Here is a 27,773-nt window from a genome sequence, read left to right as displayed (position 1 = left end):
ATTTCAATCGTTCACTTACAATATAAAATATGTTAACGATTTCAAATTTATCGTTCATCTGTACATATATCAAACGAATATAAGAAAATTATTTTTCAATTTTAAATGAACGTTGGGTTATTTAAATGGTCGCAACCAATAGTTATACTTAGTTTTTTTTAATTATAACTTTTTGAAATTGATAAATATAAAGTTTCAATATTAGGTAATTTTTATTACTATTTCTTTGTATCCAATGTTTTACTAATCAATTTTAAATTCTTATACCACATTATACAAGTACCGTTTGAAATAATATAACTCCTATAAGAAAAGTTCCAAAGTCTAGTTATGATGTTGTAATATGCACATTGCACCGATTTAATATAAATATTTTAAGCGCATCCACATTTTCTACTTTTTTAGAATTGGTCAAATTTTTTTAAACAGCTACCAAATTACCAAATAATAATTAATGTGTTCCAACTGTAAATGTTATGTCTGATTAACATAAAACTCTTCGGTAAGATTTTCTACTGGACTCCAAAAGTATAAGAATTTGTTCAGCATAAGTGGAAACGTTCATATGTTTGTTATTGACAAATATTTTGGTTTAAGTATTTATTGCACAGGAACTTACCAAATTCCTTACTAGATGTGAATATTTTATATAACATGACAAATTCGGGTCTTTGCTTAACGGCGTTTGTTACAATCCAAACGACATATTACCTGTGCAGAGTTAAATCGGGAAATTGTAAGACTAATTTTTCATTCTTAAGGACTACCTTTGATCTGAGTGTGTATTCAAATCAATATGCAGATACATAATTTGTTTTAATTCAAAATAAAAGGGTGGCTAGTTTTTGTGAAAACATTACCGCCGCCATTCAGACCTCTCTAACAGGTTTTATATATTATAAAATACAGTTTTTGTAAATTCTAAATTGGCAAATACACTTAATATATTTTTTTGAATTTTAGCCCTAGTTATAGTAAACACACATTTGGGTCTCTGCAGGTCACATGAAAAGATATAACACAGTTTATATAATAAAACAACGGCTTTTCGTCAAATTTTTTTATTAATAAGTATAAATACAGTAACTTATCGTTTTCCACCAACGCGAGGAGCAGCCTTTTGCTGTACCTTTCCTTGTACTTTCTTAGGTTGTTTCTGAAAAAAAAAAAATACATAGATTTTCAAAAGTAGTAATGGTGTTTAAAACAAATTATAATCCAAATACATACCTTCGTTTTGGTCGGAGGCGGTGGAGGAGGCTTCTTTGCCGCTTTAGCAGCCTTTTTTTGATCCTTTGCAGCCCTGCAATAAAAAAAAAAAATGTAATAAATAAATGGACCATTGATGACAAAAACCCAAACAAGGAATGAACGTTAATACTTTTATTGGATCTTAAGTAGATTTTATCGTGTACACAAAATAATGTTATTCTCGACAGGTACTTTCGTTGTATCATTTTTATTTGCGATAAACGAGCGTTTAAAAGAACATATTCATACATATTATTGTACCCCGTCAGTACGTTTAGATTTAACCATAAACCCAAACACGATAACAAGGGATTCAAAAAATATAACTAAGATTTTAGCGTTTGTTTTTAATTTCACAATTGTTCCTCATCAATGGTTTCTCATCAGCATTCTCTTTTCAAGATAGCAAATACTCGAATAACAATAAAAATAATCATAGGGATCAGGTCAAGTCGATATTATTAACATAATATTTCTCAAATTAGAGTATACTTTAAAATATGTATTTATAAATTTATATATTAAAACTAGCTGTAATAATTGGTTTTTTTTAGTTATTAAAAAAATGCCCATGTACCCCTCGACAGGTACTGACGTAATATCATCAGTGTTTGATATACCAGTGTTTAAAAGAGGCCGATACGTGTTTATTTACCCACGTCTGAACGTTCGGATCTAATCGTAAAATCCTAATCAATTTACAGACGGACAACAAGGGATGAATATTAAGAATTTAATGGATTGCGAAATGTTATTCTCGACAGGTACTCACGTTGTATCATTTGGATTTGCGATAAACGAGTGTTTAAAAGAATATATTATATTATTGTACCCTCGTCAGTACGTTTAGATTTAACCATAAACCTAAACACGAAAACAAGGGCTTCAAAAATGTATCAACATATAAATTATAGATTTTTTTTTAACTTTAAACAATGTTTTTTATTTCATTTAAATTATTCCTCATCAATGGTTTCTCATCAGCTTTCTCTTTTCAAGATAGCAAATACTCGAATAACAATGAAAAATAATCATAGGAATTAAGCAAATTGTTTATTACTTTTTTTCGGCGAGTTACGATAAAACCACGTTTTTCTTTGCTTGCCGTTTTAAATATTTATTTTAATGAAAAACCAGTAAATACACGATTTTAAAGTTTCCTCAGCATTAATTATTATATAATCACAATATAAGACATTCAGTAGTAGCAAATACTAAAAGTACATCATCAAAACTTTAAACTCGGATGTAAGTTTTCCAAAAATATACTCTATAAAAAACGCCTGAAGCAATTGACGCACGTAAATTAGTGTTAGCAAATACTCTTCACCAACAATTAAAGACGGCATTTGCAATAATATTTCAAGCGATAAATGAAAAAATTACTAAATATAAAGTTTTTTTTTTCTTACTAAATTATTTGTACGTTTTCTCAGGTTTTTTTTTAAGTTTGTATCATTAATAACTCAAAAGTAGCAAATACTAAACAAACATCATCGACTGCAGATATAATGGATTAAAGGTAATTATCTTTTAACTTAAGACTACTACTAACTCGTATACTACGAGTTTTTTTATTTTTACACATTTAGTTTGTATTTTCAAAAATGCTCAATTCTCATCAATGGTTTCTCATCAGCTTCTCATCAAGATAGCAAATACTCGAATGTTAATAATAATAATCATATAAATTGAGCATAACATTATGAATTTAACGATTGGTTTTTCAAAATTTAATCTTGTACCCCTCGACAGGTACTACCATAATATCATTAGTGTTTGATATACGAGTGTTTAAAAGAGGCCAATATATTATGTTAATGTACCCTCGTCTGTACGTTCAGATTCAACTATAAACCCGAACACAAATTAAACGAGGGATCGATATTCGTACTTTCACCTTATTGTTTATTGCAATGTTCTTTTCGACAGCTACTTTCATTGTATAATTTTTTGCATTAATGCCATATTACGACTATTGTATTTTTAAAGTGTACAAAATGTTATTCTCGACAGGTACTTTCGTTGTATCATTTTTATTTGCAATAAACGAGCGTTTAAAAGAACATATATATATATATTATTGTACCCCGTCAGTACGTTTAGATTTAACCGTAAACCCAAACACGATAACAAGGGATTAAAAAAATATAAATAGGTTAACTTAGATTTTAACACTTTAAACAAGTGTTTGTTTTTAGTCTCCCATTTGTTAGTAATTCGTTTAAAAAATCCTCATCAATGGTTTCTCATCAGCTTTCTCTTATCAAGATAGCAAATACTCGAATAACAATAAAAATAATCACAGGGACATAATTGCAAGTTATTTATTTTTAAGTATTTAAAAATTGTACATCCAGTTGCTTTAATTTTGGTAAACCGACTAAAAAACATTCTAATAAACATCTCTATGCCATTAGAAACAATTATTATTCCTCATCAATGGTTTATCATCAGCTATCTTTTCGAGATAGCAAATACTCGAATAAAATTAAAAATTAATCATAGGAAATAATCCCCAATTTAATTTACATTTTAACCTATAATCTCACATTGGACGACAAGTTACATTAATTGTTTGTTACTCACTTAATTGCAATATCTCTTTGGGCCTTCCTCATTTCGGGTTTCATATTCCTCTTGGCGATAATGTCGGACAGCGATGCGCCGACAACTGCACGTTGGAATTTATGAGTCCTCCTGGTCTTCTTTTTCGCGGTCTCTTCTTCCTGACCCTTGCGGTGCTTCCGCCTGCGAAAACAAATCCAATCGTAGAACGTAGGTGATCAACGAGACCAACTTACGGACGTTCAACGACGAAACTGCCCCGACTCACCTGTACAATATCGTCCATGTCACCTTACGGGGGTTCCTCTTCATTAGGTGAGCGCGCTCGCATTTTGAATTGAGGAACGTGAAAGTCTTGACAAGGTGACGGAAAACGGACATGGAACAAACACACACACATACACAAAACGTTCAGAAGTTGATTTACATACAAACATAAGTATAATTTTTTTATTTTGTAAAAATCTCCAATAGAGTTACCTTTCCGTCGGCTTTCACCATGGTCTTGCCATGTCCGGGGTAGATTTTGTACCCGCTGTACGCGCACAATCCGATCCTTTAAACAAACAGAACGTCGTGGTGTAAGTCATTTTGTGTGAGTAAATTTAGGTGTTTTTTCATATTTGAATGCGACATTTAAACGTTCAATCCGGACCGGACGACCGGAATGAACGATATTTCAAACGAACAACGTCGGAACGTTGCCAATGGCGAAAATAAATACTAGTGTTGCGGTAAAACATAATGGATTCAAACGGATAAACTTACTTCATGTTGATGGCTTTCTGTAGACACCTATTGTAGAAAAATAATACACTGTGAGAGAAGAAAAATTATCAAATTCTACAGCGAAGTAACATCACGTGACCGATTGAAGTTAGGTCCGGTTGTAATATTATCGCATCCCGCGCGCGCGCGCGTTCACCACCGTCGGCAGTGTTGCCAACGCAACATATTTAAAAAAAACCCGTATCAACTCCGTACCAACATTACCGCATGCGGTCTGTTTTTCTTTTTAGACAAAAAAAGCCAGACAAAATTTCGACTACTTAGAATGATCCGATTTGAATTCTGCAGAGATACACGAGTTCTTTGGCAACTTTACGTCTAGAAAACAGATTTTTGATATTTGTATGTAAAAAAATTGTGTTTTAATATGGAAAAAATTGCATAAACTTATTTTATATAATTACAAGAAACTGAAATTTTTTAACGAAAATCGGCTTCCTGCAAAAATATGTTTGCTACATAACATAGTAAAGTAGTCAAAACACTTACAAAATCTCTTTCCATAATTGAAATTGGACCATCCTGTGTAGTCGAAATTTTGTCTGGTTTTTTGATCTAAAATAAACCAAAATGGCTTTTACTCGTGGAAAAAATTATTTAAATTAAAAATAATACCTTGAAGCATATACAAATTAATTGACACGGTCGAAATTTATTAAAACATATTTTTTTCTTAAATATTGTCTATACAAAACTCCTTCAAATCAGACTGCACGCATTTGTACTTTAAATTTTACCCAAAAAACAAGCACTTAAAAAGGTAAAAATTGTTTAGATTAAAATCTAAATTGTGAATGTTGGATAAAACCTAGATAGAGTTCTCATTATTTTAAATATGTAAAAAAAAATGTTGAAAGATTATTGTTTAGTCAAGTCAATAATAGAAAATATGCCTAGCTATGTTTAGATTTTAAAAAAAATGTATATAACTGTCAAGGATGCTGTAATAGTCTTAAAAAAATCGAGTACCATTACTAAGCTAATAATTACACATCACAGTTAAACCTTTAAATTAGGGTTTTGTACAAAATTGCCTATACCGAACTCCCTAAGAAATGAGGGTGTGAAAATAGATAATAATATTGCTGTCGAAAAACAACATTACTAATTGAGGTTTAAGTATTAATATTACAGAAATACTAAACATTAAAAACTAAAAATTAAAAATATTAATGCTATGAAAACATTATATTTCTCAGTTTTTACTTGTTATAGGTTTAGACCTATAATCTTTTCACCTAGAATTATGTACACAACTTATTGCCAGATCTTACACTATCGTTTAGTACTTCCTTGTTTTCCTTGTTCTACTGACACCAATATAATATTTTGTTTGTTATAAAAATTACTATTTACATTTTTTTTATTGGTAATACCCAATTTAAATTCTCACTTACTTTTACTGTAATTTTGACGATTCTTTGGTTATTAAATATTTTAAATAGTAATATTTATCCGTACAAATTATAGTTTTCTCTTGAAAATGATAAAATTAAAACTACATACAGTTAATCTAGAACAGGGTTAAAGCATATGTTATATAATTTTCTCAAAAATCTGTAGATATGTGGGATAGTTAAACCTGAAATAAATGATACAATATTTCACTAAATCATAAAAAACTTTTTTACTATTTGAGTAATTTTGAAATTGGATGTTTCTCGTTAATTACATCTATATTATTGACTGAACACCACATATTTATTTGCTCGTTTTTCTATTGAAGTGAAAGACACAATAGAAACAATATTACCAACTTAAATCAGGATTTGTTATGAAGCGTTTGCGGATTGCAAATCAAACGAAGCAAATACTATTAAATTTAAAATGTCATGATAGTGTTCAAGAAAATATGTGTTTAAATAGCATTAATTGAGATTAAAATAATAATTAGGATTAGAGGAAAGGAAAACGGAAGACTACTGTTAAGACTATAGTGTTAAGACTACTATAATTACAAAAAAAAAATGCCTGGATGATAAAATCACTACTAAAACAATTTTATTTTAGCTAACATTATTTCATGGAACAAATTAAGGTAACGTGACATTTAATATTAATCATATATTTTTTAAATATATCTATGTCTACTTTTACTAAAATGATAGGTGGCCATCTCAGGACCTTAATATATATAAATATGTTATTAAACATTCGACTGAACAAAATACACACAAGACGTTAGATTAGATTAAAAAAAATTGAAAAACTTCATTTACACAATGTACCTAGCTACCTTTTGTTTGATGTTTGTTTTTGTCTCTTTATTTTGTTGGTTACATCAGCAGCCATTTTGCCGAATGAACGAATGTAACGAAAACAATACACGCCGAATGTACTTTTCAACGTACTGACAAATTTTGCCGCCGAATTTTCAGAGACCGACGAGCAGCTATCACCATAATAATTGGACAATTTATATCCACCAGCATAAAGTTGCCAAGTGTTGGAAATGTCATCGATTTCGCGTTCAATAGATGTGACGATATCGTTCAGATCTTTTGGGTCAATTGTAGAGTCGGAATTCAAAGCGTTTCTTAAGTCAGCCAAGAATTGGTCTTCGTCCAAAGACACGGCCTCGGTGAAATCCGTTAAAATTGCAACAATATTTTCAAGCACACTTGCGCTTATTAACTCGTAATCGACGTTGTTTATTAGACAGCGTGCTATTTTTCCCAGCGCGATTATTTTCAACAGATCCATCACCATTTGTCGGAACACTCCGGTGTACGCTATGTTCGACAATCCCGGGTTTTCCCAGAATCTTGTGGCCATCGTCTTGGCGTCATCGATCTTCGAAGACACGCCTCGCCACTTGTCTGTCCGGTTGTACCATTTCTCTGAGAAAGTCGTTCAGCAAAGACGGACTGTGCAAACTGTTGAAATACAACTGTGACAAGTTGTAAAACGGTGTACCGAACTCCAACGTGTGCACCTTTTCCGCGGTATTCATTCGGAGCAACGCGTTTAACGCTGTTCGGTTGACCGTTATGGCATTTTGTCGGCGTACACAGCCGCGTGTTGTTGGTTTACCCGCGACGACGGTGCTGTTTTTGGAGTACTCGCAGTGTTGGCAATCGGTATCGAAATGATAATCTGGCAACGCCACGGCAAATAGCTTTCCAGTTGGGCAAATACGAAATCGTGCATCTCCATGATCTTGACCGCGTCGCAGTTCTTGCACTTGTCTTTGTAGAAGCTGGCCATTTGTTGCGAGTACGTGTAAAACAGCCACAGCTCGTTCAGTTGGATGCCTTTTTTGTCGAACAATATGTTGATTATCCGCATCGATTCGTCGAGTAACGAAATTTCGTTATTTGCGAATTTTCCCACCCACGACGACTTTGGTACGAAACCAAAGGTAGGTTTTGTTTTAGAATACACATCGCTCGTCCAGTTCATATGGAAATGGGCGCTGTAAATGAAACCGCATTTGAGTTCATTGTAGTCCAAGTGCGAGCCTTGACTGTTTTTAGGAATAGGCGATTTCGACACTGCCGTCAATGTGTTTAGCAGTTCACAAACACAGTAACTTTTCTGTTCCGGCACACCGTTTATCATGGCCGTACATTGGATTGTAATAGAAAAAAATAACCGTCCACAATTTAGTTGAAATCATGATTTCAATTTGTACGTCTTGGAATAACACACCACTGTCTTTTTGCTGAATTCGCAAAAGAAATCACACACGACTTACTTACCTTTGAAATTTGTCGGCAGAATATGTATTGTTTAAGAAATTACTTACTCGAACACTATATCCGTCTTCTGGTTTTGATGACAAAATTCACTCCAAACAACAACTGTGTAAACGTTTATAGTTTTTGATAAATGTGTTTTGTACTACAATGCTGGGACGAATATTTTTTTTTTTATAGAACAGATGTCGCCAAAAATGACATAAGCTCTTCTTGTCGATAGGAAATAATATTGATTTAAGTCCATAGTGATAATGCCTAGTTTTTATTTGTTTGTGTTGGTACACCAAATTTATGTGGCACACATATTTTGATTTGTAACAGTCAAAAGTTAAAACTAGTACTTAAAAAAAAAATCAACAAAACTTTTGGACTTTTCAAAATCAAAATTTTTTCATAGACACGCTTTGATTTCTTATTTAAAGACACAAAATTATTTTTTGTCTTTTATTTATACATGTTTCTTATACCAGCTATTGACACCTCTAATTACTCAAAAATGTATTTATTTGAAACTAGTCTAGCTATTATTATCATATATCATCCTGCTATAAACAGAAAACAAAAATATATAGGTTGTTATTAAATTTTTAAGTTGGATACCCTATAAAAAAAATGTTCTATATCTAAATACTAAATGTAATTTTTGATCATTTAAGTTTTATTTAGCTAGCACTATATCATTTTAGCTAACTATTTCAACAAATGTAGTTAACTCTTCTTTGACTCTTTTTTAATGGGTATATTTTGTTGATGATTCAACCATATTGGCAAATAACTGAATAGTGGAACAAGATCCGAATACATTTTTCAATTTACTAACAAAGTTGTTGGCTGAATCCACAATTTCCTTAGTCTTTGATTTGATACTATAATCATAAATTGACAAAGAGTATTCACTAGGATATTGCCAAGTGTTTGGTATTACATTAATTTCAAGTTAAATTTGATCAATTATAGTAATTAGGTGCTTTTTTTTTGCTTTTCAAATAATCAAAATTTATAGAATTTTTAATGATTGCGAAGATGCGGTAGTCATCTAATAATGGCATAGTAACTTCAATAAAATCAGTTAAAATTGCTACAAACTTTTTTATTGATGTAGTTTACTTTGTAAATTCTACCTGTTAAAGAGTACAAAATGATATGATGTAATGACCTATTTTTTTCAGCATGATTAATTTCAACAAGTCAATCACTTTAGCCTGGGTTAAAGTCAGTCATTAGAATAAAATAAAATTGAACCTAACCTTTTTTATGTTGTATTAAAACCCGTATAAAATAATTATTTACCTAATAGTGTTATATTACCTGGGTATCTATGGTACATATATTTTTTAATATAAAAAGACATACGGTTTCTGGTATTTTGAAAATGGCAAGTAAAATTAAATCAATATATATTTTTTGGCAACACTGTGGACTATGTAACTTGCGTTTGAAACAAAAACATTGTTTCTATGTAGGTATTATAAAAACTGTGTTATTAGGAGCATACACATAATAAAATGCACAAATAGCCAATTAAAGTTAATTAATAATTTGATTTATTTTTTTTAACAATAAAATGAAATAAAAGCCAACAGTATAATATGCAATAAAAATCAATTTAAATTGTCAAAAAAAAAGATGCACTACAATTATTGTGTATTGAATATGATATTTACTATAACATATTTATGTTATTATACTAAGTTTATTATAATATTATTGTGGGTAGGTTTAGTATGTACTGTTGAGTGTGTTCATCCTTTACAACAGTGTTCTGATTTGCCCGAAAGTCCATTGCACCTACGCCAATTTTCCACATACCAACCAGGTCCAAGTATATTGCACCAGTCGTCTGCAGAATGGTAATGACAGTCTAGCCACTGGCATTCTCTGGCGTTAGTTTCGATGCAGCCAATCGTCAACACAACTAAAATATAACACAAAACACATTATTAAACCGTATCATTATGGTTTGACGAAAAAAAAACTAGACAAATATTAATATTAACATTTGGGCCTGTACACTAGTATTTGGGTCGTTTATTGTAAAAGTGGTTAAGCTATACATATTTTTAACAAACGGAGTCACATTTAGTCGACATAATATCTTTTATTATAAAAGAGAAAAGCAACTCCAATAAATTGGAAAATAAATAGAAAATACACTGCGAATGAATACTATTATATCTTTTTTACTACCCAAAAAGCTCGTTTTTTTCAAAATTCAAAATTACAAGAAGATAGATAATTGACTCTTACAACAAACGACACAATTATTAAGGCGTATTATATAGGCAATTTTTTACTAAATCTCGATTTTCAGACGAAATTTTTAAAAGCGCATACTACCATAGTAAAGGAGGATTTATTTTAATATTTAACTTTTTTCTACAACTTTTATAACTCATATAGGATCTATTTATGTACAAAAAAATGTTTCTTTTCATTAATGTAGTTATTTCAATGTAAAAAACTGCAGCTGTTAACTTTTTTAAACTGAAATCATTTTTGCACCGTACCCTTCATTAATTGTATTCGATTTTGTTCCAATACATTTTTATTTAAATTTTAAATCAAACTAACCCTGGTTGAAATACTAGAGAATCAGGGCAATCATAATAATATTATTATAACAATTATAATGTGCAGAATTTTTTTTTTTAATTTTTAAAAAAATTTTTAATATTAATTTTGTGATAAAACATGTGATAACGATTAAAATATCAAGGAAATTATAAATGTTGTATTTATGGTAAGTAAAGCTTGGATGTTAATGACCATAAATTTATTAAAATATGCATTTTAAAATAATAAAATATACATTTATATGCCTTTAAAAAAAATTTTCAAATATTCGACTTGACAGAATATAAATAAAAATATATTTTTTTAAAAATTAAACTTACAAAATTTATGTTACTAAATCTATAAATAATCATTATAGGTTTGGTGATTTGAAATCTAGTCTTTGGGTATGAATCTGTTTTTACTAAAACAATATGCTGTCATAAACATCCAGGCTTTAGATTAGAAGATATTAGAAAAATATATATTTTATAAATATTTGTATACATAATATAATATTTAAATTGATTTTTTATAAGTACTAACAATATTATAAGTACCACTGAAATAATTGCCAACTAAAAATGAAACAACTCGGTTTGGGATACATCTTTATAGGTTGTTAATATATATATATATATATATATATATATATATATATATAACTGGAAAATTACCTAATGCGACAGCTAAAAAGATCAAGAATGTTCGATGGTAAGCCATTGTGTTTGTATCTTGAGCAAGTTTGTACAATATGCAATTGACGACGGTGATGTTGTGGAAAACTTAGCTGTTGAAAAGAGCACAATGTAAACTGATAGAAATACCGTCGACGGTCAGATCTTTTATATTAAATTATTAAAATATCTTAAATCATAATACCACTACTACTATTTGGGTAGGCACAAAACGGCATGACGTTAATGGGAAATACCTGTTGTTAATTTGATACAATAATATGCATTTTGAACTGTTGTGTTCGTTTTTAAAAATAACCGACTCTACAAGTACAATAATAAACCATCGATTTGCAAACATGAAAGGTCACGTGCGATAGGCATGAAAATAAGGAAATATCCGTTTGGTCATGTTTGTTTAGCACCCAATCTTCTAATTAGTAGAATAATTATTTACTTCAACAAAACATACATATTATACCTAATGTTTAGGTTTTACCGTGTGTATTGTCTTTTTTATCTGCGAACTAATTTTACCGTTCTAAGAAGTAACTCTATTTAGTTAAAATTATGCTTTAACACAATCTTTTATGTAGCACATCAGAATACATACCATAATTCAAACTGGTCATTAAAAAAAATTACTTTACCCACTTATCTTAATAGATTTTCCATTAATAATAGAAAAATAGAAACCCAAACAAAGTCTTTATACCCATAGATAAAATACGATAATGTTCTTAAAATCAATTAGTAAAATATTAACAGACACTATTACAACAGTGTCTTATACCTACACTAGACATACAGAACGCTGAAAAGTGCAAATGACTTGTTCTTGTCATGAGCTATTTTTTATTTAAATATAAAGGTGATAAAAGTTATTACTGAAATGTGTTATTTACCTATTTTGCCTTTTAGACAAACAAGTATACCTCCTTTCCAATATTACATTGTCTAACTGGTAAGGTAAGTGGTAACTCTTCTTTCGAAAACCTATTGGCCAAAATAGAAACAAATTAAAAGAAAACTTAAACTTGTTTCCGTTAAAGACATTTTCCGCTTTCATATTGAGAAGAGAAGTTAAACTTACCTTATTTTTAAAAGGGTTAAAAGCGTATGACAATTTTTTTTTTGTTGAAATCTGTTCAGTGGACACTAATGAAAGTGACTTTAATCTTTATCTGTATAAAATTAGGGCGTTTTCCGTTCCCCTTAACATTATAGTTATAACCTTTATAATATTAACCTAACTTAGATGTTGTCTCTGTATAAACAAGTAAAATTTTGCAATAATTACAAGAATAAAACAAAAATAAACCGCTAATAATGACAGTATCATAATTCTAATGGCATGCATAAAATGGTTATGGCCAATCCTTAATGGAATTTTAAACATTGGAGAATGATTGCATCTATAATAATTTCCTATAACAATAATTAAAGGCAATGACAATTAAAGGAGCACACAACACAAAAAAAAATGTTTTTAAAATTATTATTAAATGTTAAATTATTGTAGTCAGAACTATTAAAAACGATTTAATTAAAAAAGATAAATTGTTTCTGGTAATTTGAAACGGGCATGTAAAATGAAATCGATAGGTTTTTTTTGGCTACACTGGACTTTGTAACTTGCGTTTAAATATTACAACATGACAAGACGTAAGTATAAGCATGAGGGTTTGAAAATAAAAACATTGTCTTTATATAGGTATTAAAAAAATGTGTTTTATTAGGAGCATACAAATGAAAATGCACAAATAGCCAATAATAGTCAATAACAGTTAATTAATTAATTGATTTTTTTAAACCACGGTAAAAACCAATAGTATAACATGCAATAAAAATGCATCCGAAATTTCATCGAAAAATATTTGTATTACCTTTCCTTTATGTCTTTTGTTACATTTTTTTAAAGTATTCCTGAAAATGATGTAAAAAAAAAAAGAAAAATATTTTGATGTAAGTTTTCTTTTTACTTGAAAGCCTAAAATAGAATTAAATAATAATAAATACATGATATTATCGTTATCGCCTGCTTAGGCTTATGGACACGCCATTTTAGTTTTTTTTCGAATTTCGTTGGTGTACCTTATTGGAAGACGTCAATAAGGAGGAATACATTACTTATACCAAATCAAAGCACTAGAAAAATGTCTAGAATTAACAAAACAGACATATAAAAAAATGCTTTTTCAATTATTTTATTTTGAATTTAAATAGTAAGAATTTTACCGAACAGAGAAATTTAATACAATTATTTCGTCTGTAGTTAATTCTGGACCCTTACAGCTGCGTATATAATTAAATTATTATTAATATTTAAAATAAATGACTACATGTTTTGCTTACCGGTTACTTCGCATTAGGGATTGTATACTCGTTTCCAAACCACCTATGAGGTAGAGTATTTGGCTCGTTTTTTTTAACGTGGTATCTCCATCTACGATGATGCTCAAATTGTATTTACTGTACAACTACCAGAAATTTGTGGTAGGGGCGTTTCAAGCAATTGTGGACTTACGCATAGATGTCGATCCGGGCATAACTTAAGACTAACTTAATGACTAAAATGACTACTAATGACTAAAATATCCCGGTATCGACAGACTTGCGTAAAAGAGAGTACGAAGGAGGTTATCCAGTAGGATCACGGGATAGATATTGGTAATTTGATTTACAAAAAAATCTTGTTGGTGTACAAAATGTTGTGACTTGATTAACTGGACGCAAAATTTTAAGTAAGTAATTAATTTTTACTGAGCAGAAAATGTGAGAGGTTTATGAACTATAACGAGAACGACCACAACGCGAAAGTGAGAAGTTACAAACGAAAAAATTGTGTTAAAGTAGTTTAATCCAATTATCTGAAATTACAATAGTGCCAAAATGTTTAAATTTACTTAAATAAATAAATTATAATTGTGCGGTTGTCCAAAATAATTTATAAAGGGAGAATTGAGAGTGAAATGGCATCATCGTACATAGACCTAATCCACACAGTACTTGACTTAGTAGAGGGGAGGGGAGGTGTAACTCAATTGTTTAGATATTTTAGCGTAGGTACCTACTAGGTATCTTTATTTTACTTCCAAGTGATACCAGAATATATTACTCAGAAATGTATTGATTTAGTTGAAAAAAATAGTTCCAATAATTACACTCCCTTTTTATAAATTCGTCTGAGGAATACATTATTTATACTAAATCAAGCACTAGAAAAAGGTCTAGAATTAACAAACCAGTCATATAGAAAAAGTGTTTTTTCAATTATTTTAATATGTAAGAATTTTACTGAGCAGAGAAACTTAAGTACAATTATTTCGTCTGTAATTAATTCCGGACCCTTACAGCTGTACACAATTAAATTATTATAAATATTTAAAATAAATTACTACATGCTTTGCTTACGGGTTACTTCGTATTATTTATACTTATTAGGAAATTTATGGTCGACCGCCACATGTAAATAATTGCACTTGAATCTAAAAAAAAAAAAAATAACATAATATTAGTAAATAGTATTTAGTAATAATTGGATTTGGACTTTAGATTTGGTATCTAAATTATTATATATTAAGAGATTTCTACACAGCATGCTGGGATTTTGCATTACCTACTCTGAAGCCCAAATGTGAAATCGCCCTGTTAGACTCTCAAATGCTTAAATGAATTCACCAACTTTTAAAATTCCAAGCGTTCTTATAAAAGTTTTTTTTTTTTGAAACAGTTATTATAAATAGCAATGAGAGAGAAGAACATATTGCTGTATTATGTTACATAATATAATAACTGTATGTGTTCGAAATACCTACCATCAAGTTTCCAGGCGAAACCCCTTTTGAGTTTTTGGTCGCCTTCGGATTTTTTTTTTGAAATAGCTTGAAGTTACGTCCAAACTTATGGTAGAACATGACAGTAATATAGAACGCTTCGACACAATGCATATTGTTCGCTGAAAATATTAAAATCTAAGAATTGACTTTTAATACACTATCAATTACAATTGCTACGTCTTGTTATTTAAACAACAAACAGAAGTTAACATGGAAACGAATTGTTTTCAGCAGTTAAAAACTCACATAGAGTCAGCAAAGGTTAGCAAATTGTGTGTTCAAGGAGATCCTATATTGTATTATATTATTTATGATAAAGGATCTCTTTGAACACAAAATTTGCTTTACATTATTAATACCTATTAATTTAGCATAGATTGAATTAATTGACAGAGTAATTGTGGTTGATAGAAGGGTGTATACTGTATAAAGTAGCTCGTCCAGTATGCACATGCGTTTTATTCAAACTATTATTTATTATAAAAATAATCTTGATCAAAATAAACTTTATCAAATGAAAGATGTAAAACTTAATTAATTAAATATTAATGAAAATGGTTTAGAAATATTTTTAAATGATATGATATGTTATTGTTACTTTTTTTGACATTACACTGGCGCAGACGACGCAACTCCTTAATTAGTGAACAAAAATTAATTATGTTTTCAATCTTAAATCATATGTATATTATTTCTATAATTATTAGGATTTAGGAATGTGGTTTTACATTTTTTTTTTTTTAATGCAATTTAAGAAGCATAGTTTAGCGGGACGGATAGTTTTATTAAGGCCACGATATGATTAGAGATGCCTACTGAAAGATTTTGACGTACTTTCCAACTTCTTAACGCATAAACATGAGTCTTTCCTTCTCTCATATAACCACTCACCGGACCCCATTTTCAAACATTAGGATCAATTTATTATATACTGTAAAAATAATAAGGTTTTTTTTCACATATTGAGATAATAAGTAAATAGGACTCATTTATATGGAATCCCAAATACTTTATTTAACTTATAAGAATTAAATAAAAAAAGTATTTAACAATTAAATTGTTATGTCAAAAATGTTATCAGATTTCAGGACTTATTATTTAGGTCTGTATTATACTTATTAAAGGCGTAATATTAAACCTAACTAAAATTAACACGTTGTTTATAAATTAATAATAATTGTAAATACTTTTTTTATTTAATTCTTATAAATTATATAAAGGGTTTCTGGTATTTTGAAACGGACAAGTAGAATGATATCAATAGATATTTTTTTGGCAACACTGTGGACTTTGTAACTTGCATATGAAAATAAAAACATTCTCTATGTAGGTATTACAAAAACTGTGTTATTAGGAGCATACAAATAATAAAATGCACAAATAGCCAATTAAAGTTAATTAATAGTTTGATTTATTTATTTTTTTAACAATAAAATGCAATAAAAGCCAACAGTATAATATGCAATAAAAATCAATTTAAATTGTCAAAAAAAAAGATGCACTACAATTATTGTGTATTGAATATATTTACTATAACATATTTATGTTATTATACCAAGTACATTATAATATTATTATCGGTAGGTTTAGTATGTACTGTTGAGTGTGTTCATCCTTTACAACAGTGTTCTGATTTGCCCGAAAGTCCATTGCACCTACGCCATGATTTCACACTCCAACCAGGTCCAAGTATATTGCACCAGTCGCCTGCAGAATGGGCATGGCAGTCTAGCCACTTGCATTCTTTGGCGTTAGTTTCGATGCAGGCAATCGTCAACACGACTAAATAATATAATTACACAAAACATATTTTTATTATATTTTATTAAACCGTATTCGGTATTATTATAGTTTAACAGCTAAGTACCATATTACATAATAAATTATAGTTTAGCACTCTCGTCTAAAAATTTTTGACAAACAAAAGTAAAAAAAAAGTGAAATTAGTGTGTAGTCGAATAACTAGATAAATATTAATATTAATGGGTACAGTGTACAGGCTCTGGTATTTGGGTCGTTTATTGTAAATGTGGTTAAAACCAGAACCCTTAGTTTCTTTGTTTTTCAAAACATGATAAAACAAAAATTGAAATTTTTTTTTACCGTACCTTTCATTTTTTGCGTTCTATTTTGTTCCAATACATTTTTATTTAAATTTAAAATCAAACCAACCCTGGCTAAAATCCTAGAGAATCAGGGCAATCATAATAATATTGTAATACCTGACCCGGTGGACAATTAATAATAATTTTTTTTTTTTTTTGTATATATAAGTGCAATACCAAGTAGAATTGTTTTTACTTAACCCTTTCAATCCCCAAGCACATTATTATGTGCACAACTGTTTTTTTAATTTTTTTAATTTTTTTAGTGATAACATATGTGATAACGATTTAAATATCAAGGAAATTGTAAATGTTGTATTTATGGTAAGTAAAGCTCGGATGATAATGACCATATATTTATTAAAATATGCATTTAAAAATATTAAAATATACATTTATATGCCTTTATTGAAATTGGCTAAACATTTTTGGCAGAGTTTTCAAATAGTCTACTTGACATAATATAAACAAAATATAATTTTTTTTTATAATTAAACTTACAAAATATATGTTACTAAATCTATAAATAATCATTATATGCTCGATAGTGTCAAATATGCATATATATGTTTGGTGATTTGAAATCTAGTCTTTGGGTATAACTCTGATTTTACTAAAAAAATATGTAGTCATAAACATCCAGGTCTTTAGTGGTAACTATATGAAAAAAAAATTTATATTTTATAAATTTGTTTTGGGACAGATAACATAATATTTAAATTGATTTTTTATAGGTATTAACATTATTATACCACTGAAATAATTATTGCTAACCAAAAATTAAACAACGCGGTTTTAGATAAATCTTTTTAGGGTGTTTATAGATATTAATAACTGGACAATTACCCAATGCGACAGCTAAAAAGATCAAGAATGTTCGTTGGTAAGTCATTGTGTTTGTACAATATGCAATTGACGACGTTGATGTTGTGGAAAACTGAGCTGTTGAGAAGAGCACAATGGTAACTGACAGAAATACAGTCGATGGTCAAGTCTTTTATACTAAATTATTAAAATATCTAAAATCATAATACCACTACTACTATTTGGGTAGGCACAAAACGTCATGACGTTGATGGGAAATACCGGTTGTTAATTTGATAAAATAATATGCAATTTGAACTGTTGGTTCTGTTTTTTAAAAAAATAGCTAACTCTACAAAATATACAAATACAATAATAAACGATAGATTTGCAAACGTGAAAGGCCATGTGCGAAAGGCATGAAAAAAAGAATATATCCGTTTGGTCATGTTTGTTTACCACCCAATCTAATTAGTATAATAATAAATTACTTCAACGAAACATACGTACTATAATGTTTAGATTTTCCGTGTAAATACTAAATTGTCTTATTGTATGCATTGCTTATCTGCGAACTAATAGTAGGTACCGTTCTAAGAAGTATAACTCTATTTAGTTAAAAAAATATGCTTGAACGAACAATCTGTTGGCAATCTCTACGTTTGAATTTGCTTTCTAATGCAATTTTTTCTTGCAATCTTTAAAGTAGCATACCAGAGTACATACCATAAATACCATAATTCAAACGGGCCATTAAATAAAAATTACTTTACCCACTTATCTTAATAGATTTTCTATTAATAATAGGAAAATAGAAACCCAAACAAAGTCTTTGTACCCATAGATAAAATACGATAATGTTCTTAAAAACAATTAGTAAAATATTAACAGACACTATTACAACAGTGTCTTATACCTACACTAGACATACAGAACGCTGAAAAGTGCAAATGACTTGTTCTTGTCATGAGCTATTTTTTATTTAAATATAAAGGTGTTAAAAGTTATTACTGAAATGTGTTATTTACCTATTTTGCCTGTTAGACAATCAAGTATACCGCATTTCCAATATTACATTGTCTAACTGGTAAGGTAAGTGGTAACTCTTCTTTCGAAAACCTATTGGCCAAAATAGAAACAAATTAAAAGAAAACTTAAACTTGTTTCCGTTAAAGACATTTTCCGCTTTCATATTGAGAAGAGAAGTTAAACTTACCTTATTTTTAAAAGGGTTAAAAGCGTATGACAATTTTTTTTTGTTGAAATCTGTTCAGTGGACACTAATGAAAGTGACTTTAATCTTTATCTGTATAAAATTAGGGCGTTTTCCGTTCCCCTTAACATTATAGTTATAACCTTTATAATATTAACCTAACTTAGATGTTGTCTGTGTATAAACAAATTAAAGTGTGTGGGGAGATGTTTTTACAAAATTTGACTTCAACTACTTTGACCTTACCATTGTTAAACTATATAATATATTTGTTCAACAATTACAATTATTATACAATACATTGAAATATTGTTGAATATCTACTTTCTTTTTAAGCATAGTCTGCGGTGAAGGTAAAGAGTTATTAGCCAACAATAATAATTGTTGTATTCGAAGAAAGAATTAAGATAATAAGGCGATAGCCAATAATACAATTCTAAGAATTGCGTAGTTCACCGTTTACTGGAAGTCCAAATAACATTTTGCTAATGCCTAATACACCCATATTACCTGGTATAAGATGACATATAAGTTATTCAATTTTCAAAGCAGTTTTAAAATTGTACTTCTACTTCGTCATTCGTCAACAATATTTTGCGATACTTTAGTAATGAATAGAACTAGAAAACAAATTTAGACACCCCCCCTAAATACGCCACTGAATATAAACATGTAGGTAAATTTTGCAATATTTACAAGAATAAAACAAAATTAAACCACTAATTATGACAGTAATATAATTCTAATGGCTTGCATAATATTGTTATGGCCAATCCTTAATGGAATTTTAAACATTGGATAACGATTACAGCCATAATAATAATTTCCTAAAACAATTAAAGGCAATGGACAATTAATAAGGTGGGTCGACGATTTTTTGACCAAATGTATTTATTATATTATATTTATACAAATAAATACCTATCTAATATAAAATATGTATAATGCCATTTTAACTACAACAATTGACCGTTATTAATGCGTTAGATAAAATAACTATATTTTTTTCTAAATATACCATTGTGTTATGATTTATGTGTATAGTAATATATATATATTATAATATTATTGTATAGACTTTTAACCGCGATTAAAAACCATTTTGCGTATTAGGTTTTCCCCATTGTTAATCAAATGCAAATAGGCACAAATAACACTAATCACTAAAGAAAAGGTAATCTGCTAATTTGTGATTCGGTTAAATGAAATATAAATTTACTGATTTTTTTTGGCCTATGCCTTAAAGAAATCCCAGATGTGAACTTACAGTTATGTCGAGTTTAGTATTTTCCGGATAGCTATTAAAAATGATTTTGCTTATCGCCAAATAGGTAAATAGGTCTTTATACAACAATATGAATGACAACAGCTATCGGCGCATAATAATAATTGTGATTTTAATTTCAGACAATTTGGACATGCACCAACCAAGATTATCAAAATAAATTCTGGTAAAAGGAAAATTGCATTTATTAAGGCGCATTGTATAGCCAAATTTTAACATTAAACACCTAACATGAGCTAAAATTTGTAAAAAAAAATATTATGTAACAAGAGGATTGAAAGCGGTCTGTTTTTTATTTGAACGTCTTACACCAAAAAGTTTAAGAACATTTTGACCACTCAAGATGGTCAAAATATTGCCTACCTTAACTCCTTAAAAACCTCCCGCTTCCAATTCCATTCACACAGAAAAGATAGAAATACTTTGATTTTTAATAATTTTTTTCTTTACCTTTACCCTAACCTGACCTAACGGTAAGTTATAAAAAGTAACTACATTTCCATTTAGAAACTGTCGTTATCTTTGCTGTGGTCCGACAATTTTTTCTAATTATTTGTTTTAATTTTTTATGTAGTTTTTGTATATAAAAAAAAAATGTTTAAACCGGGTATTCAAAAATATTGGAAAATAATAACAGCTCTATATTTTGCTTAGAAATTAGCAAAAAGATCTTCCCCATAATAATGACGATAATGTACTTAAATTTGAACTTTTAGTGTAACAGGTCAACATGCGTCTGTAACGATTTGTTGTGGTTGTTAATTATAGACCTGTCGACTGTTGGTTCATTCTTATGTGGCAACCTAGAAATTGACTAGGTACAGTCGAGTTGTAGTTTTCCCTTTTTTTGGTTTTTCTTTAAAATGTGCCATAGCCTCACAATGAACCTAACTCAGGTTCTACCTTTAGTCTAATCATGTTTACGGTTTGTCGGTAGTACCTTGTGTAATGAATATTCCATGCAAATTTAAAACTAAAATAACTCATTGACTGTTTTTTGGTCAAATATTTTAATAGTAATCCTTATTTTAGTTTTGTAAAGATTTAAACCACTCTTGTTTGATTATGACATAAAAAAAAGTTTTAGTGTAACGTCACTAAATTGGCCACTCATGTTATCGCTTTAATAGTATATTAATATTAATTATTATTTTTCAAAAGTGCAACACGTCATTGATGCGACAACATTTTAAATTTGTATACAGTTTATTTAAGTCATAAATTATTTAAATTATAATAATCAAAATGAACAAGAGTTTTTTTCGAAAAGCATAGTTAATCGTTGGGTGAATCGCCGTCGGATCCCGATTCGGAATCTTTGCCTTCGTCGTCTTCGTTTTCGATCGTACCCGACTGGCATTTCGTAGCCCATTCACTTCTCGGAACTGCGCATTTCGGACAAATGGCCAAATCGCTCGAGCACTGATGGCACGACGTGTGGTACGGCTGTTTGACGCATTTATTGTGACATTTATTGCAGTTCTTGGGCGCTTTCAACATTTTATACTTTTTGTATTTAATTTTCCATTCCAAGATGTCCTTACAGCGCGGACACACGCTGGTTATTTGCACGGCGTTCAGACGTTTGGTCCGAATGTTTGTGTCGTGCAAATTGTTTTTGAACGCGAAACGGTTCTGATGTTTTTGCGGTCGCACTCGGTGTGCGTTTCCTTTTTGGCTACTCATTTTGCTAAAATAAAATTAAAAAAAAAACTAAAATACAAACGAATTACAAAAGTAACAAACGCAAGAGTTTAGAAATACACGTCATGTACTCGTACATACCTTGGCTATGGAAATTAACTTCCAACAAACTGAACAACGCGATTCGATTGTCAATTAATAATAACAACAATAATCTCAAGTCTTAACTAATAACTAAATGTTTTTATTTTCGAAATTTTGTTCGACAAAAAAAAAACGTGTGCGAGTGCGCTGTTGATTATCGCTTATCAATCGAAATAATGATAAGTTATCAGTGATAACAGTAATTGATAACAGATACGATGTGATAACAGTAGTTGATAACAAATACGATGTGCATAGATTAAATTCATGTATTTAGTCTATGCTATGTGATAACAGATATTGTATCAACTCATGGACACATTTATTTGAAGATTCAACCACAGAACAGAATAAATAATAAATAATCAACGAACTAATCTATTCTGCGATTTAACAGTTAAACAGGTACATAAATTTTACATTTAAGACTTGTTGTTCGGGCTGTGTGCAAAAACGAACCATGGGCAAGTCGTCGAAAGACAAACGCGATATTTACTATCGGTTGGCCAAGGAACAAGGCTGGCGAGCCCGCAGTGCGTTCAAGCTGATGCAAATCGACGAGCAGTTCGACATCTTCAACGGGGTAACGCGCGTGGTGGATCTGTGCGCGGCCCCCGGCAGCTGGAGTCAAGTGTTGAGCAAAACGTTGTATGCCAACAAGTCGGACAGCGAAAAGAAGGACGTCCAAATCGTGGCGGTCGACCTGCAGTCGATGGCGCCCTTGCCGGGTGTCGTCCAGCTCAAAGGCGACATCACCAAAGAGAGCACGGCCAACGCCATCCTATCGCAGTTCGGCGACGAGCTCGTAGACCTGGTAGTTTTCGACGGAGCGCCCGACGTCACCGGCCTGCACGATCTCGACGAGTACATCCAAGCCCAACTGCTGTTGGCCGCCCTCAACATAACCACGTACTTGCTAAAACCTCGGGGCACGTTTGTCGGCAAGATATTTCGCGGCAAAGACGTTTCCATACTGATCGCCCAGCTGGAGATATTCTTCGACGACGTGGCCATAGCCAAGCCGTGCAGCTCGCGCAACTCGAGCATAGAATCGTTTGTCGTGTGCCGACAGTTCCGATTGCCCAAAGGATACACGCCGACCATGGCCAATCCACTGATGACCAACGACTCTAGGACGTGGAGCGAAATGGGCGTCCATCCCGTAATAACGCCGTTTGTGGCCTGTGGCAGTTTGAGTGGCTTCGACGCCGATAAAACTTACGCTCTAGAAATAGACGGCCTCGAGTATACGCATAGGGATCCGGTTCAGGGTCCAATTTCACCGCCGTATGAAAAATCAAAACCCTTAATTACTACCAAAGGCAAAAGTGTTGTAGAAACACAAGAAGAAGCTACCGAATCGATGGAACGGCTACAGCTTCAATGATAACTTCGTATTATAATCTGACTATATTTTTTATATTTGATATTGTATGGTGTTTATCGTGTACAGACTCTTGTAAATATATATATAAATATATTTATATTTGCTTTTTAAATAAAAAAATTATCATTAATGCGTCGTCTACTTGAACGTAACATTTGTTTAAAGGTAAGGCCATCACATTATGATCCACTCGCTTAACTCTATCGACGACTGTATCTCGGCAAATGTATAAGTTATAAAATAACTTAAATAAATCTATAAGTTGTAACACTAAAAACTAAAAAAATGAAAAACCACAATATTATGATAGAATTTTTGGCATTTATTTGCAAAAAGAGAAATATATCTTTTATACTTAAATATCATCTATATACATAAACAATTTGTAATATTAACGTATAAAAAAGTTCAACTACTCGTCGTAACTTTTAACAAAAAAAAAAAAATTACATTTTATATATTATACTATTAGGTGATCGACTAAAACACTAATGGCATTGATTATACTCGTCCATTATATTTATATAGCTGTTTGTTGTTAGCTTCTATATTAAAATAAATACATAATATTATAACTATTTAACATTTTGATTCTATAAGGTCCTTTTTTTTTTGTCAATTTTAATAGTTCACATAATTGTTTTACTACGCCTGTCGACGCTATGGTAACAAATCGGAATTAATTAACGTAATAAATAACAGCGAATCGACTAAACAGAATAAAAAAAAAAATGTACCTAATAATAAAAGTACAAATACTATGAATTCAACAAAACCAGCAATCTGGTATTTTTCCTTATAATATTTAGACACATTACATTTACGCTAGTCGCTATCGTATGAATCTATAAACTGTTTTTGGTTGTACAAGATTTTTGATTTCGCTTAAATCGAAGAAACGCAAATGGCGTTTTTACATTTTAATAAACCTAAAAAACTTCTTTTCTCTTTGTAAAATTATTATATTAGGTATTTATATATATATATTATATTTTATTACAAGTTTTGATTTTTCAAGTAAAGAACAAAATAAATAAATAAAAAAAAAACTGTTAGAAATGCCCAACGTTATTATATAAATGCGTATTAGTATCGGTTTTCGTCTACGCGTTGCCGAGAGATCATAAGACGTCCGGACGAATCTTCTGCACTCGGCTTAGCGTACTGAAAAATAGTCAGTCCTTGACGTTGTGCACGACGTGGCCGCCGAAACCGTTTTTGTTGTTGGACAGCAACTCGCCGTTCCTCTTGGCGGTCCGCTTGACGACGTTGCCGCCGAAGCACACGGACGAACTGGAGCTGACGCCGGAGTCCGATGATTTTTCACTAGAAGTACACGAATTCACTTTGGCGGACGAGCAGGCGTTCGAATTGGAATTGTTGTCTCCGCCGAGCCGTTCCTTGACGCTTTTCTGCGCTTTCTTGCCGTACTCTGGCGACGACGACGACAGCGGTGCTTCGTCGTTGTCGGGCGCGAACCGCGGTTTGGCCGTCGTCTTGACTTTGGCGCCGGCGGCCACCGTGCGACAACCTCCTCCGTCTTGGGAATCGTCGCAGCTCGGGTCGGTTTTGTTCTCCTCGGTGCTGCTGCTGTCGTCTTCCGGGGCTGTGTACCGGGAGGACACATTTGTGTTAGTCGTGACAATGTAAACAGTGTGAGACAATTATTATTGTTGTTGTATACTTACACTGATAGTCGTGCATGACTTGAACGGCGGCTAATATTTTCGCTCTCTGTTCCGGGGCCACGATGCCCATGTAGTCGAGGTCGGCTTCGCGTATCTCACAAAAAGACTGCAGATCTCCGAAACCGTTCTTGGCGAACACGGACATCTGTTCCTGCGTGAACGGCAAAAAAACAACGTTAGAACTTTTTTTTTCAAACATCCAATTTTTAAAACAAATTACTACTACCTCCATTCCTATCGTCCTCAACAGCTGATGCAACGACTTGGGCCTGTGCTTTGCGGCGTTCTGCGGTTTGCTCTTTTCCAATCCGTTACTCTCGTGGATTAACGGTTGGACTTTGCCAAACTTAAAAGTGCCTATTTTATCACAGCCTTTCACCATACCTTTCCAGTTGCCGCTGGCGTTCATGGTAGTCACGAGTATGACGTCTCCTTTCTGTAAACACACACACATAACGTGAAATCAAAAACAAAACATTATCTCCGTTCTACGGTAAAACGTCGAGTCGTAGATGTGAGTTTAACAAGTATGATGTGCGTGTATGATGATATTATTGAAACATTTAATTATAGTTTAACGTTTATTTAATTCCAGAAAACTGTCTAAATTTGAAAAAAAAATATTCTTGAAGCTAAAACGTGACACTTTAGCAAGTTATCAGTTTTATCTGTTTCTTGATGGGCTGAATATTGATAACAACAGTTTTTATCGTGAAATATCGAGAGAGTGATTGTCATATTACAGCTTTAAGAGTATTTTTTCAAGTCGTATACATTTCAATTGATTTTCAAGTTAGCATTAAAACTTTCATTATTGATCAAATGCAAAACAAAATTCACGATAAAGTAAGCTTAAGCTAAATTTTAGTGATTTGGATAGGCCATAACTATCGTTTGGGAGGTAAGTAAAACAGTATTTTTAAGACAGTCTAATATATTTACTAGATTAATTTAGATAGAGTAAATATTACAATGATAACTGTGTCACTAGATTTAGCAGCGTTTAAAGTGTGCACCCAAATTTTAGATTGACCCTGACCGGCTCAGAACCGATAACCGTATATAATAACACACAATTTTTCTAGTCTACGAAACAAACATAATTGTATGGCGTTGATGGTATTTACGTTGAATTTCAAAGTATCTCTGTCGTATGGTTTTGGACTGCTGTTGGCGACGGCTCGGGCCAGGGCCAGTACTTGGACGTTTTGAGTGCCGTCGCAGCTACTCGGTGACTCTTCGGAACTGTGCGACGCGCCTCCCATTAGCGCTTGTACACCTATCGAACAAAGTGTGATATTATTGCATTAGTCAGGTACACAAAATACAATAGCACAATATTACTGGAAGCGCTTGGCAGGCTTTCGGCCGAACTGTGGTGCCGGTGCGATCTCTGTGTTTGTTTGTAGTGTTTGACCGAAGCCCTGGATCGATGCCGTTTACTGTGACGCTATAATGAAAATAAAAAAACCAAATATATTTATTTAATTTTTATAAATGCATATATTATAATAGGTTAGGTTAGGATTAGTTATTATATATATATGTATAGTTACGGGTGACTGTAGAAACGAATCCTCTTGGTCGGCGTAGTCCGAACTGTGGCCGGGCGAAACCATGTTGTCCGTACCCTAAGTGATACAAACAAAAGTTACAACACATGAGATGACACACAGTTGGGTTAGATGGAGTGGTTATAATTGAATTTTTTAACACTCACGTTTGTCCTGAGCCTGTGGTACAGTTCTGGATCGTAGTCGGACCGGTTGGTCTCCACGGACAACGAAGACATCCTAGAGCTAAGCAATAAGAAAATTTCATCAGTCAAAATTAATTTACAGAAAATAACCAGTTTATGTCAAATGATGTACATTCTTTGGAAATAACACCTAAACCGGGATAATATATTTTTGATTAAGGTATAAATATTTTTTTTTTTATACCAACACAAGTCGACAGAAGAAACGGGAAATGAACAGTGGAATTTATGAATTATATTATTTAATAATATATTATTAATATACATTCTTCTGTTTATTGTTAAGTGTTTCCGGTTAGCGCACGAATTTATTCGAAAAAGTTAAATCATTATTAAGCTTTTGTTAGTATAAAATAAAATAGAAAA

General features: G+C 31.2%; 4 protein-coding genes across 5 annotated transcripts in view; 1 reads left to right on the top strand and 3 right to left on the bottom strand.

The window, feature by feature from the left end:
* Positions 1–1,045: 1,045 nt before the first annotated feature.
* Positions 1,046–6,915, bottom strand: LOC126843687 (60S ribosomal protein L24). Of its 2 annotated transcripts, none has more exons than XM_050581364.1 (6): positions 6,845–6,915; positions 4,300–4,375; positions 4,088–4,173; positions 3,841–4,002; positions 1,231–1,303; positions 1,046–1,156 (listed from the first exon to the last, which is right to left on the bottom strand). In XM_050581364.1, the coding sequence occupies exons 1-6, from the start codon at positions 6,898–6,900 to the stop codon at positions 1,088–1,090; spliced, it is 522 nt and encodes a 173-aa protein (XP_050437321.1). In that variant the 5' UTR covers positions 6,901–6,915; the 3' UTR covers positions 1,046–1,087. The 2 variants fall into 2 exon arrangements, with proteins under 2 accessions (XP_050437321.1, XP_050437322.1); XM_050581365.1 differs by lacking the exon at positions 6,845–6,915 and adding an exon at positions 4,588–4,724.
* Positions 6,916–22,060: 15,145 nt separating this feature from the next.
* On the bottom strand, positions 22,061–22,471 carry LOC126843159 (uncharacterized protein C9orf85 homolog). Its single transcript, XM_050580521.1, has one exon. It carries the CDS (start codon positions 22,469–22,471, stop codon positions 22,061–22,063), a length of 411 nt encoding a protein of 136 aa, XP_050436478.1.
* Positions 22,472–22,865: 394 nt separating this feature from the next.
* LOC126843684 (uncharacterized) lies at positions 22,866–24,064 on the top strand. The gene has a single exon (XM_050581361.1). It carries the CDS (start codon positions 23,034–23,036, stop codon positions 23,958–23,960), a length of 927 nt encoding a protein of 308 aa, XP_050437318.1. The 5' UTR covers positions 22,866–23,033; the 3' UTR covers positions 23,961–24,064.
* Positions 24,065–24,561: 497 nt separating this feature from the next.
* The window catches only part of LOC126843679 (uncharacterized), a 110,319-nt gene continuing 107,107 nt past the window's right edge, over positions 24,562–27,773 (bottom strand). Inside the window, exons 9-15 of the mRNA XM_050581354.1 lie at positions 27,369–27,447; positions 27,205–27,279; positions 26,993–27,098; positions 26,776–26,927; positions 25,875–26,084; positions 25,649–25,799; positions 24,562–25,566 (exon numbers count right to left, since the gene is read on the bottom strand). Of these exons, the coding sequence (XP_050437311.1) occupies positions 25,136–25,566; positions 25,649–25,799; positions 25,875–26,084; positions 26,776–26,927; positions 26,993–27,098; positions 27,205–27,279; positions 27,369–27,447 (1,204 nt within the window). The 3' untranslated portion in view covers positions 24,562–25,135. The remainder of the gene's footprint in view (positions 25,567–25,648; positions 25,800–25,874; positions 26,085–26,775; positions 26,928–26,992; positions 27,099–27,204; positions 27,280–27,368; positions 27,448–27,773) is intronic.

The sequence above is a fragment of the Adelges cooleyi genome, unplaced genomic scaffold (genome assembly GCF_023614345.1).
Source record: "Adelges cooleyi isolate 19-005CV unplaced genomic scaffold, UGA_ACOO_1.1 ACOO_flye_CR_arks_rails_tigmint_CR_PRNA_574, whole genome shotgun sequence".
Lineage (NCBI taxonomy): Eukaryota > Metazoa > Arthropoda > Insecta > Hemiptera > Adelgidae > Adelges > Adelges cooleyi.
Note: the sequence above shows the minus strand (reverse complement) of the source record. Positions and strands in the feature narration are given on the sequence as shown.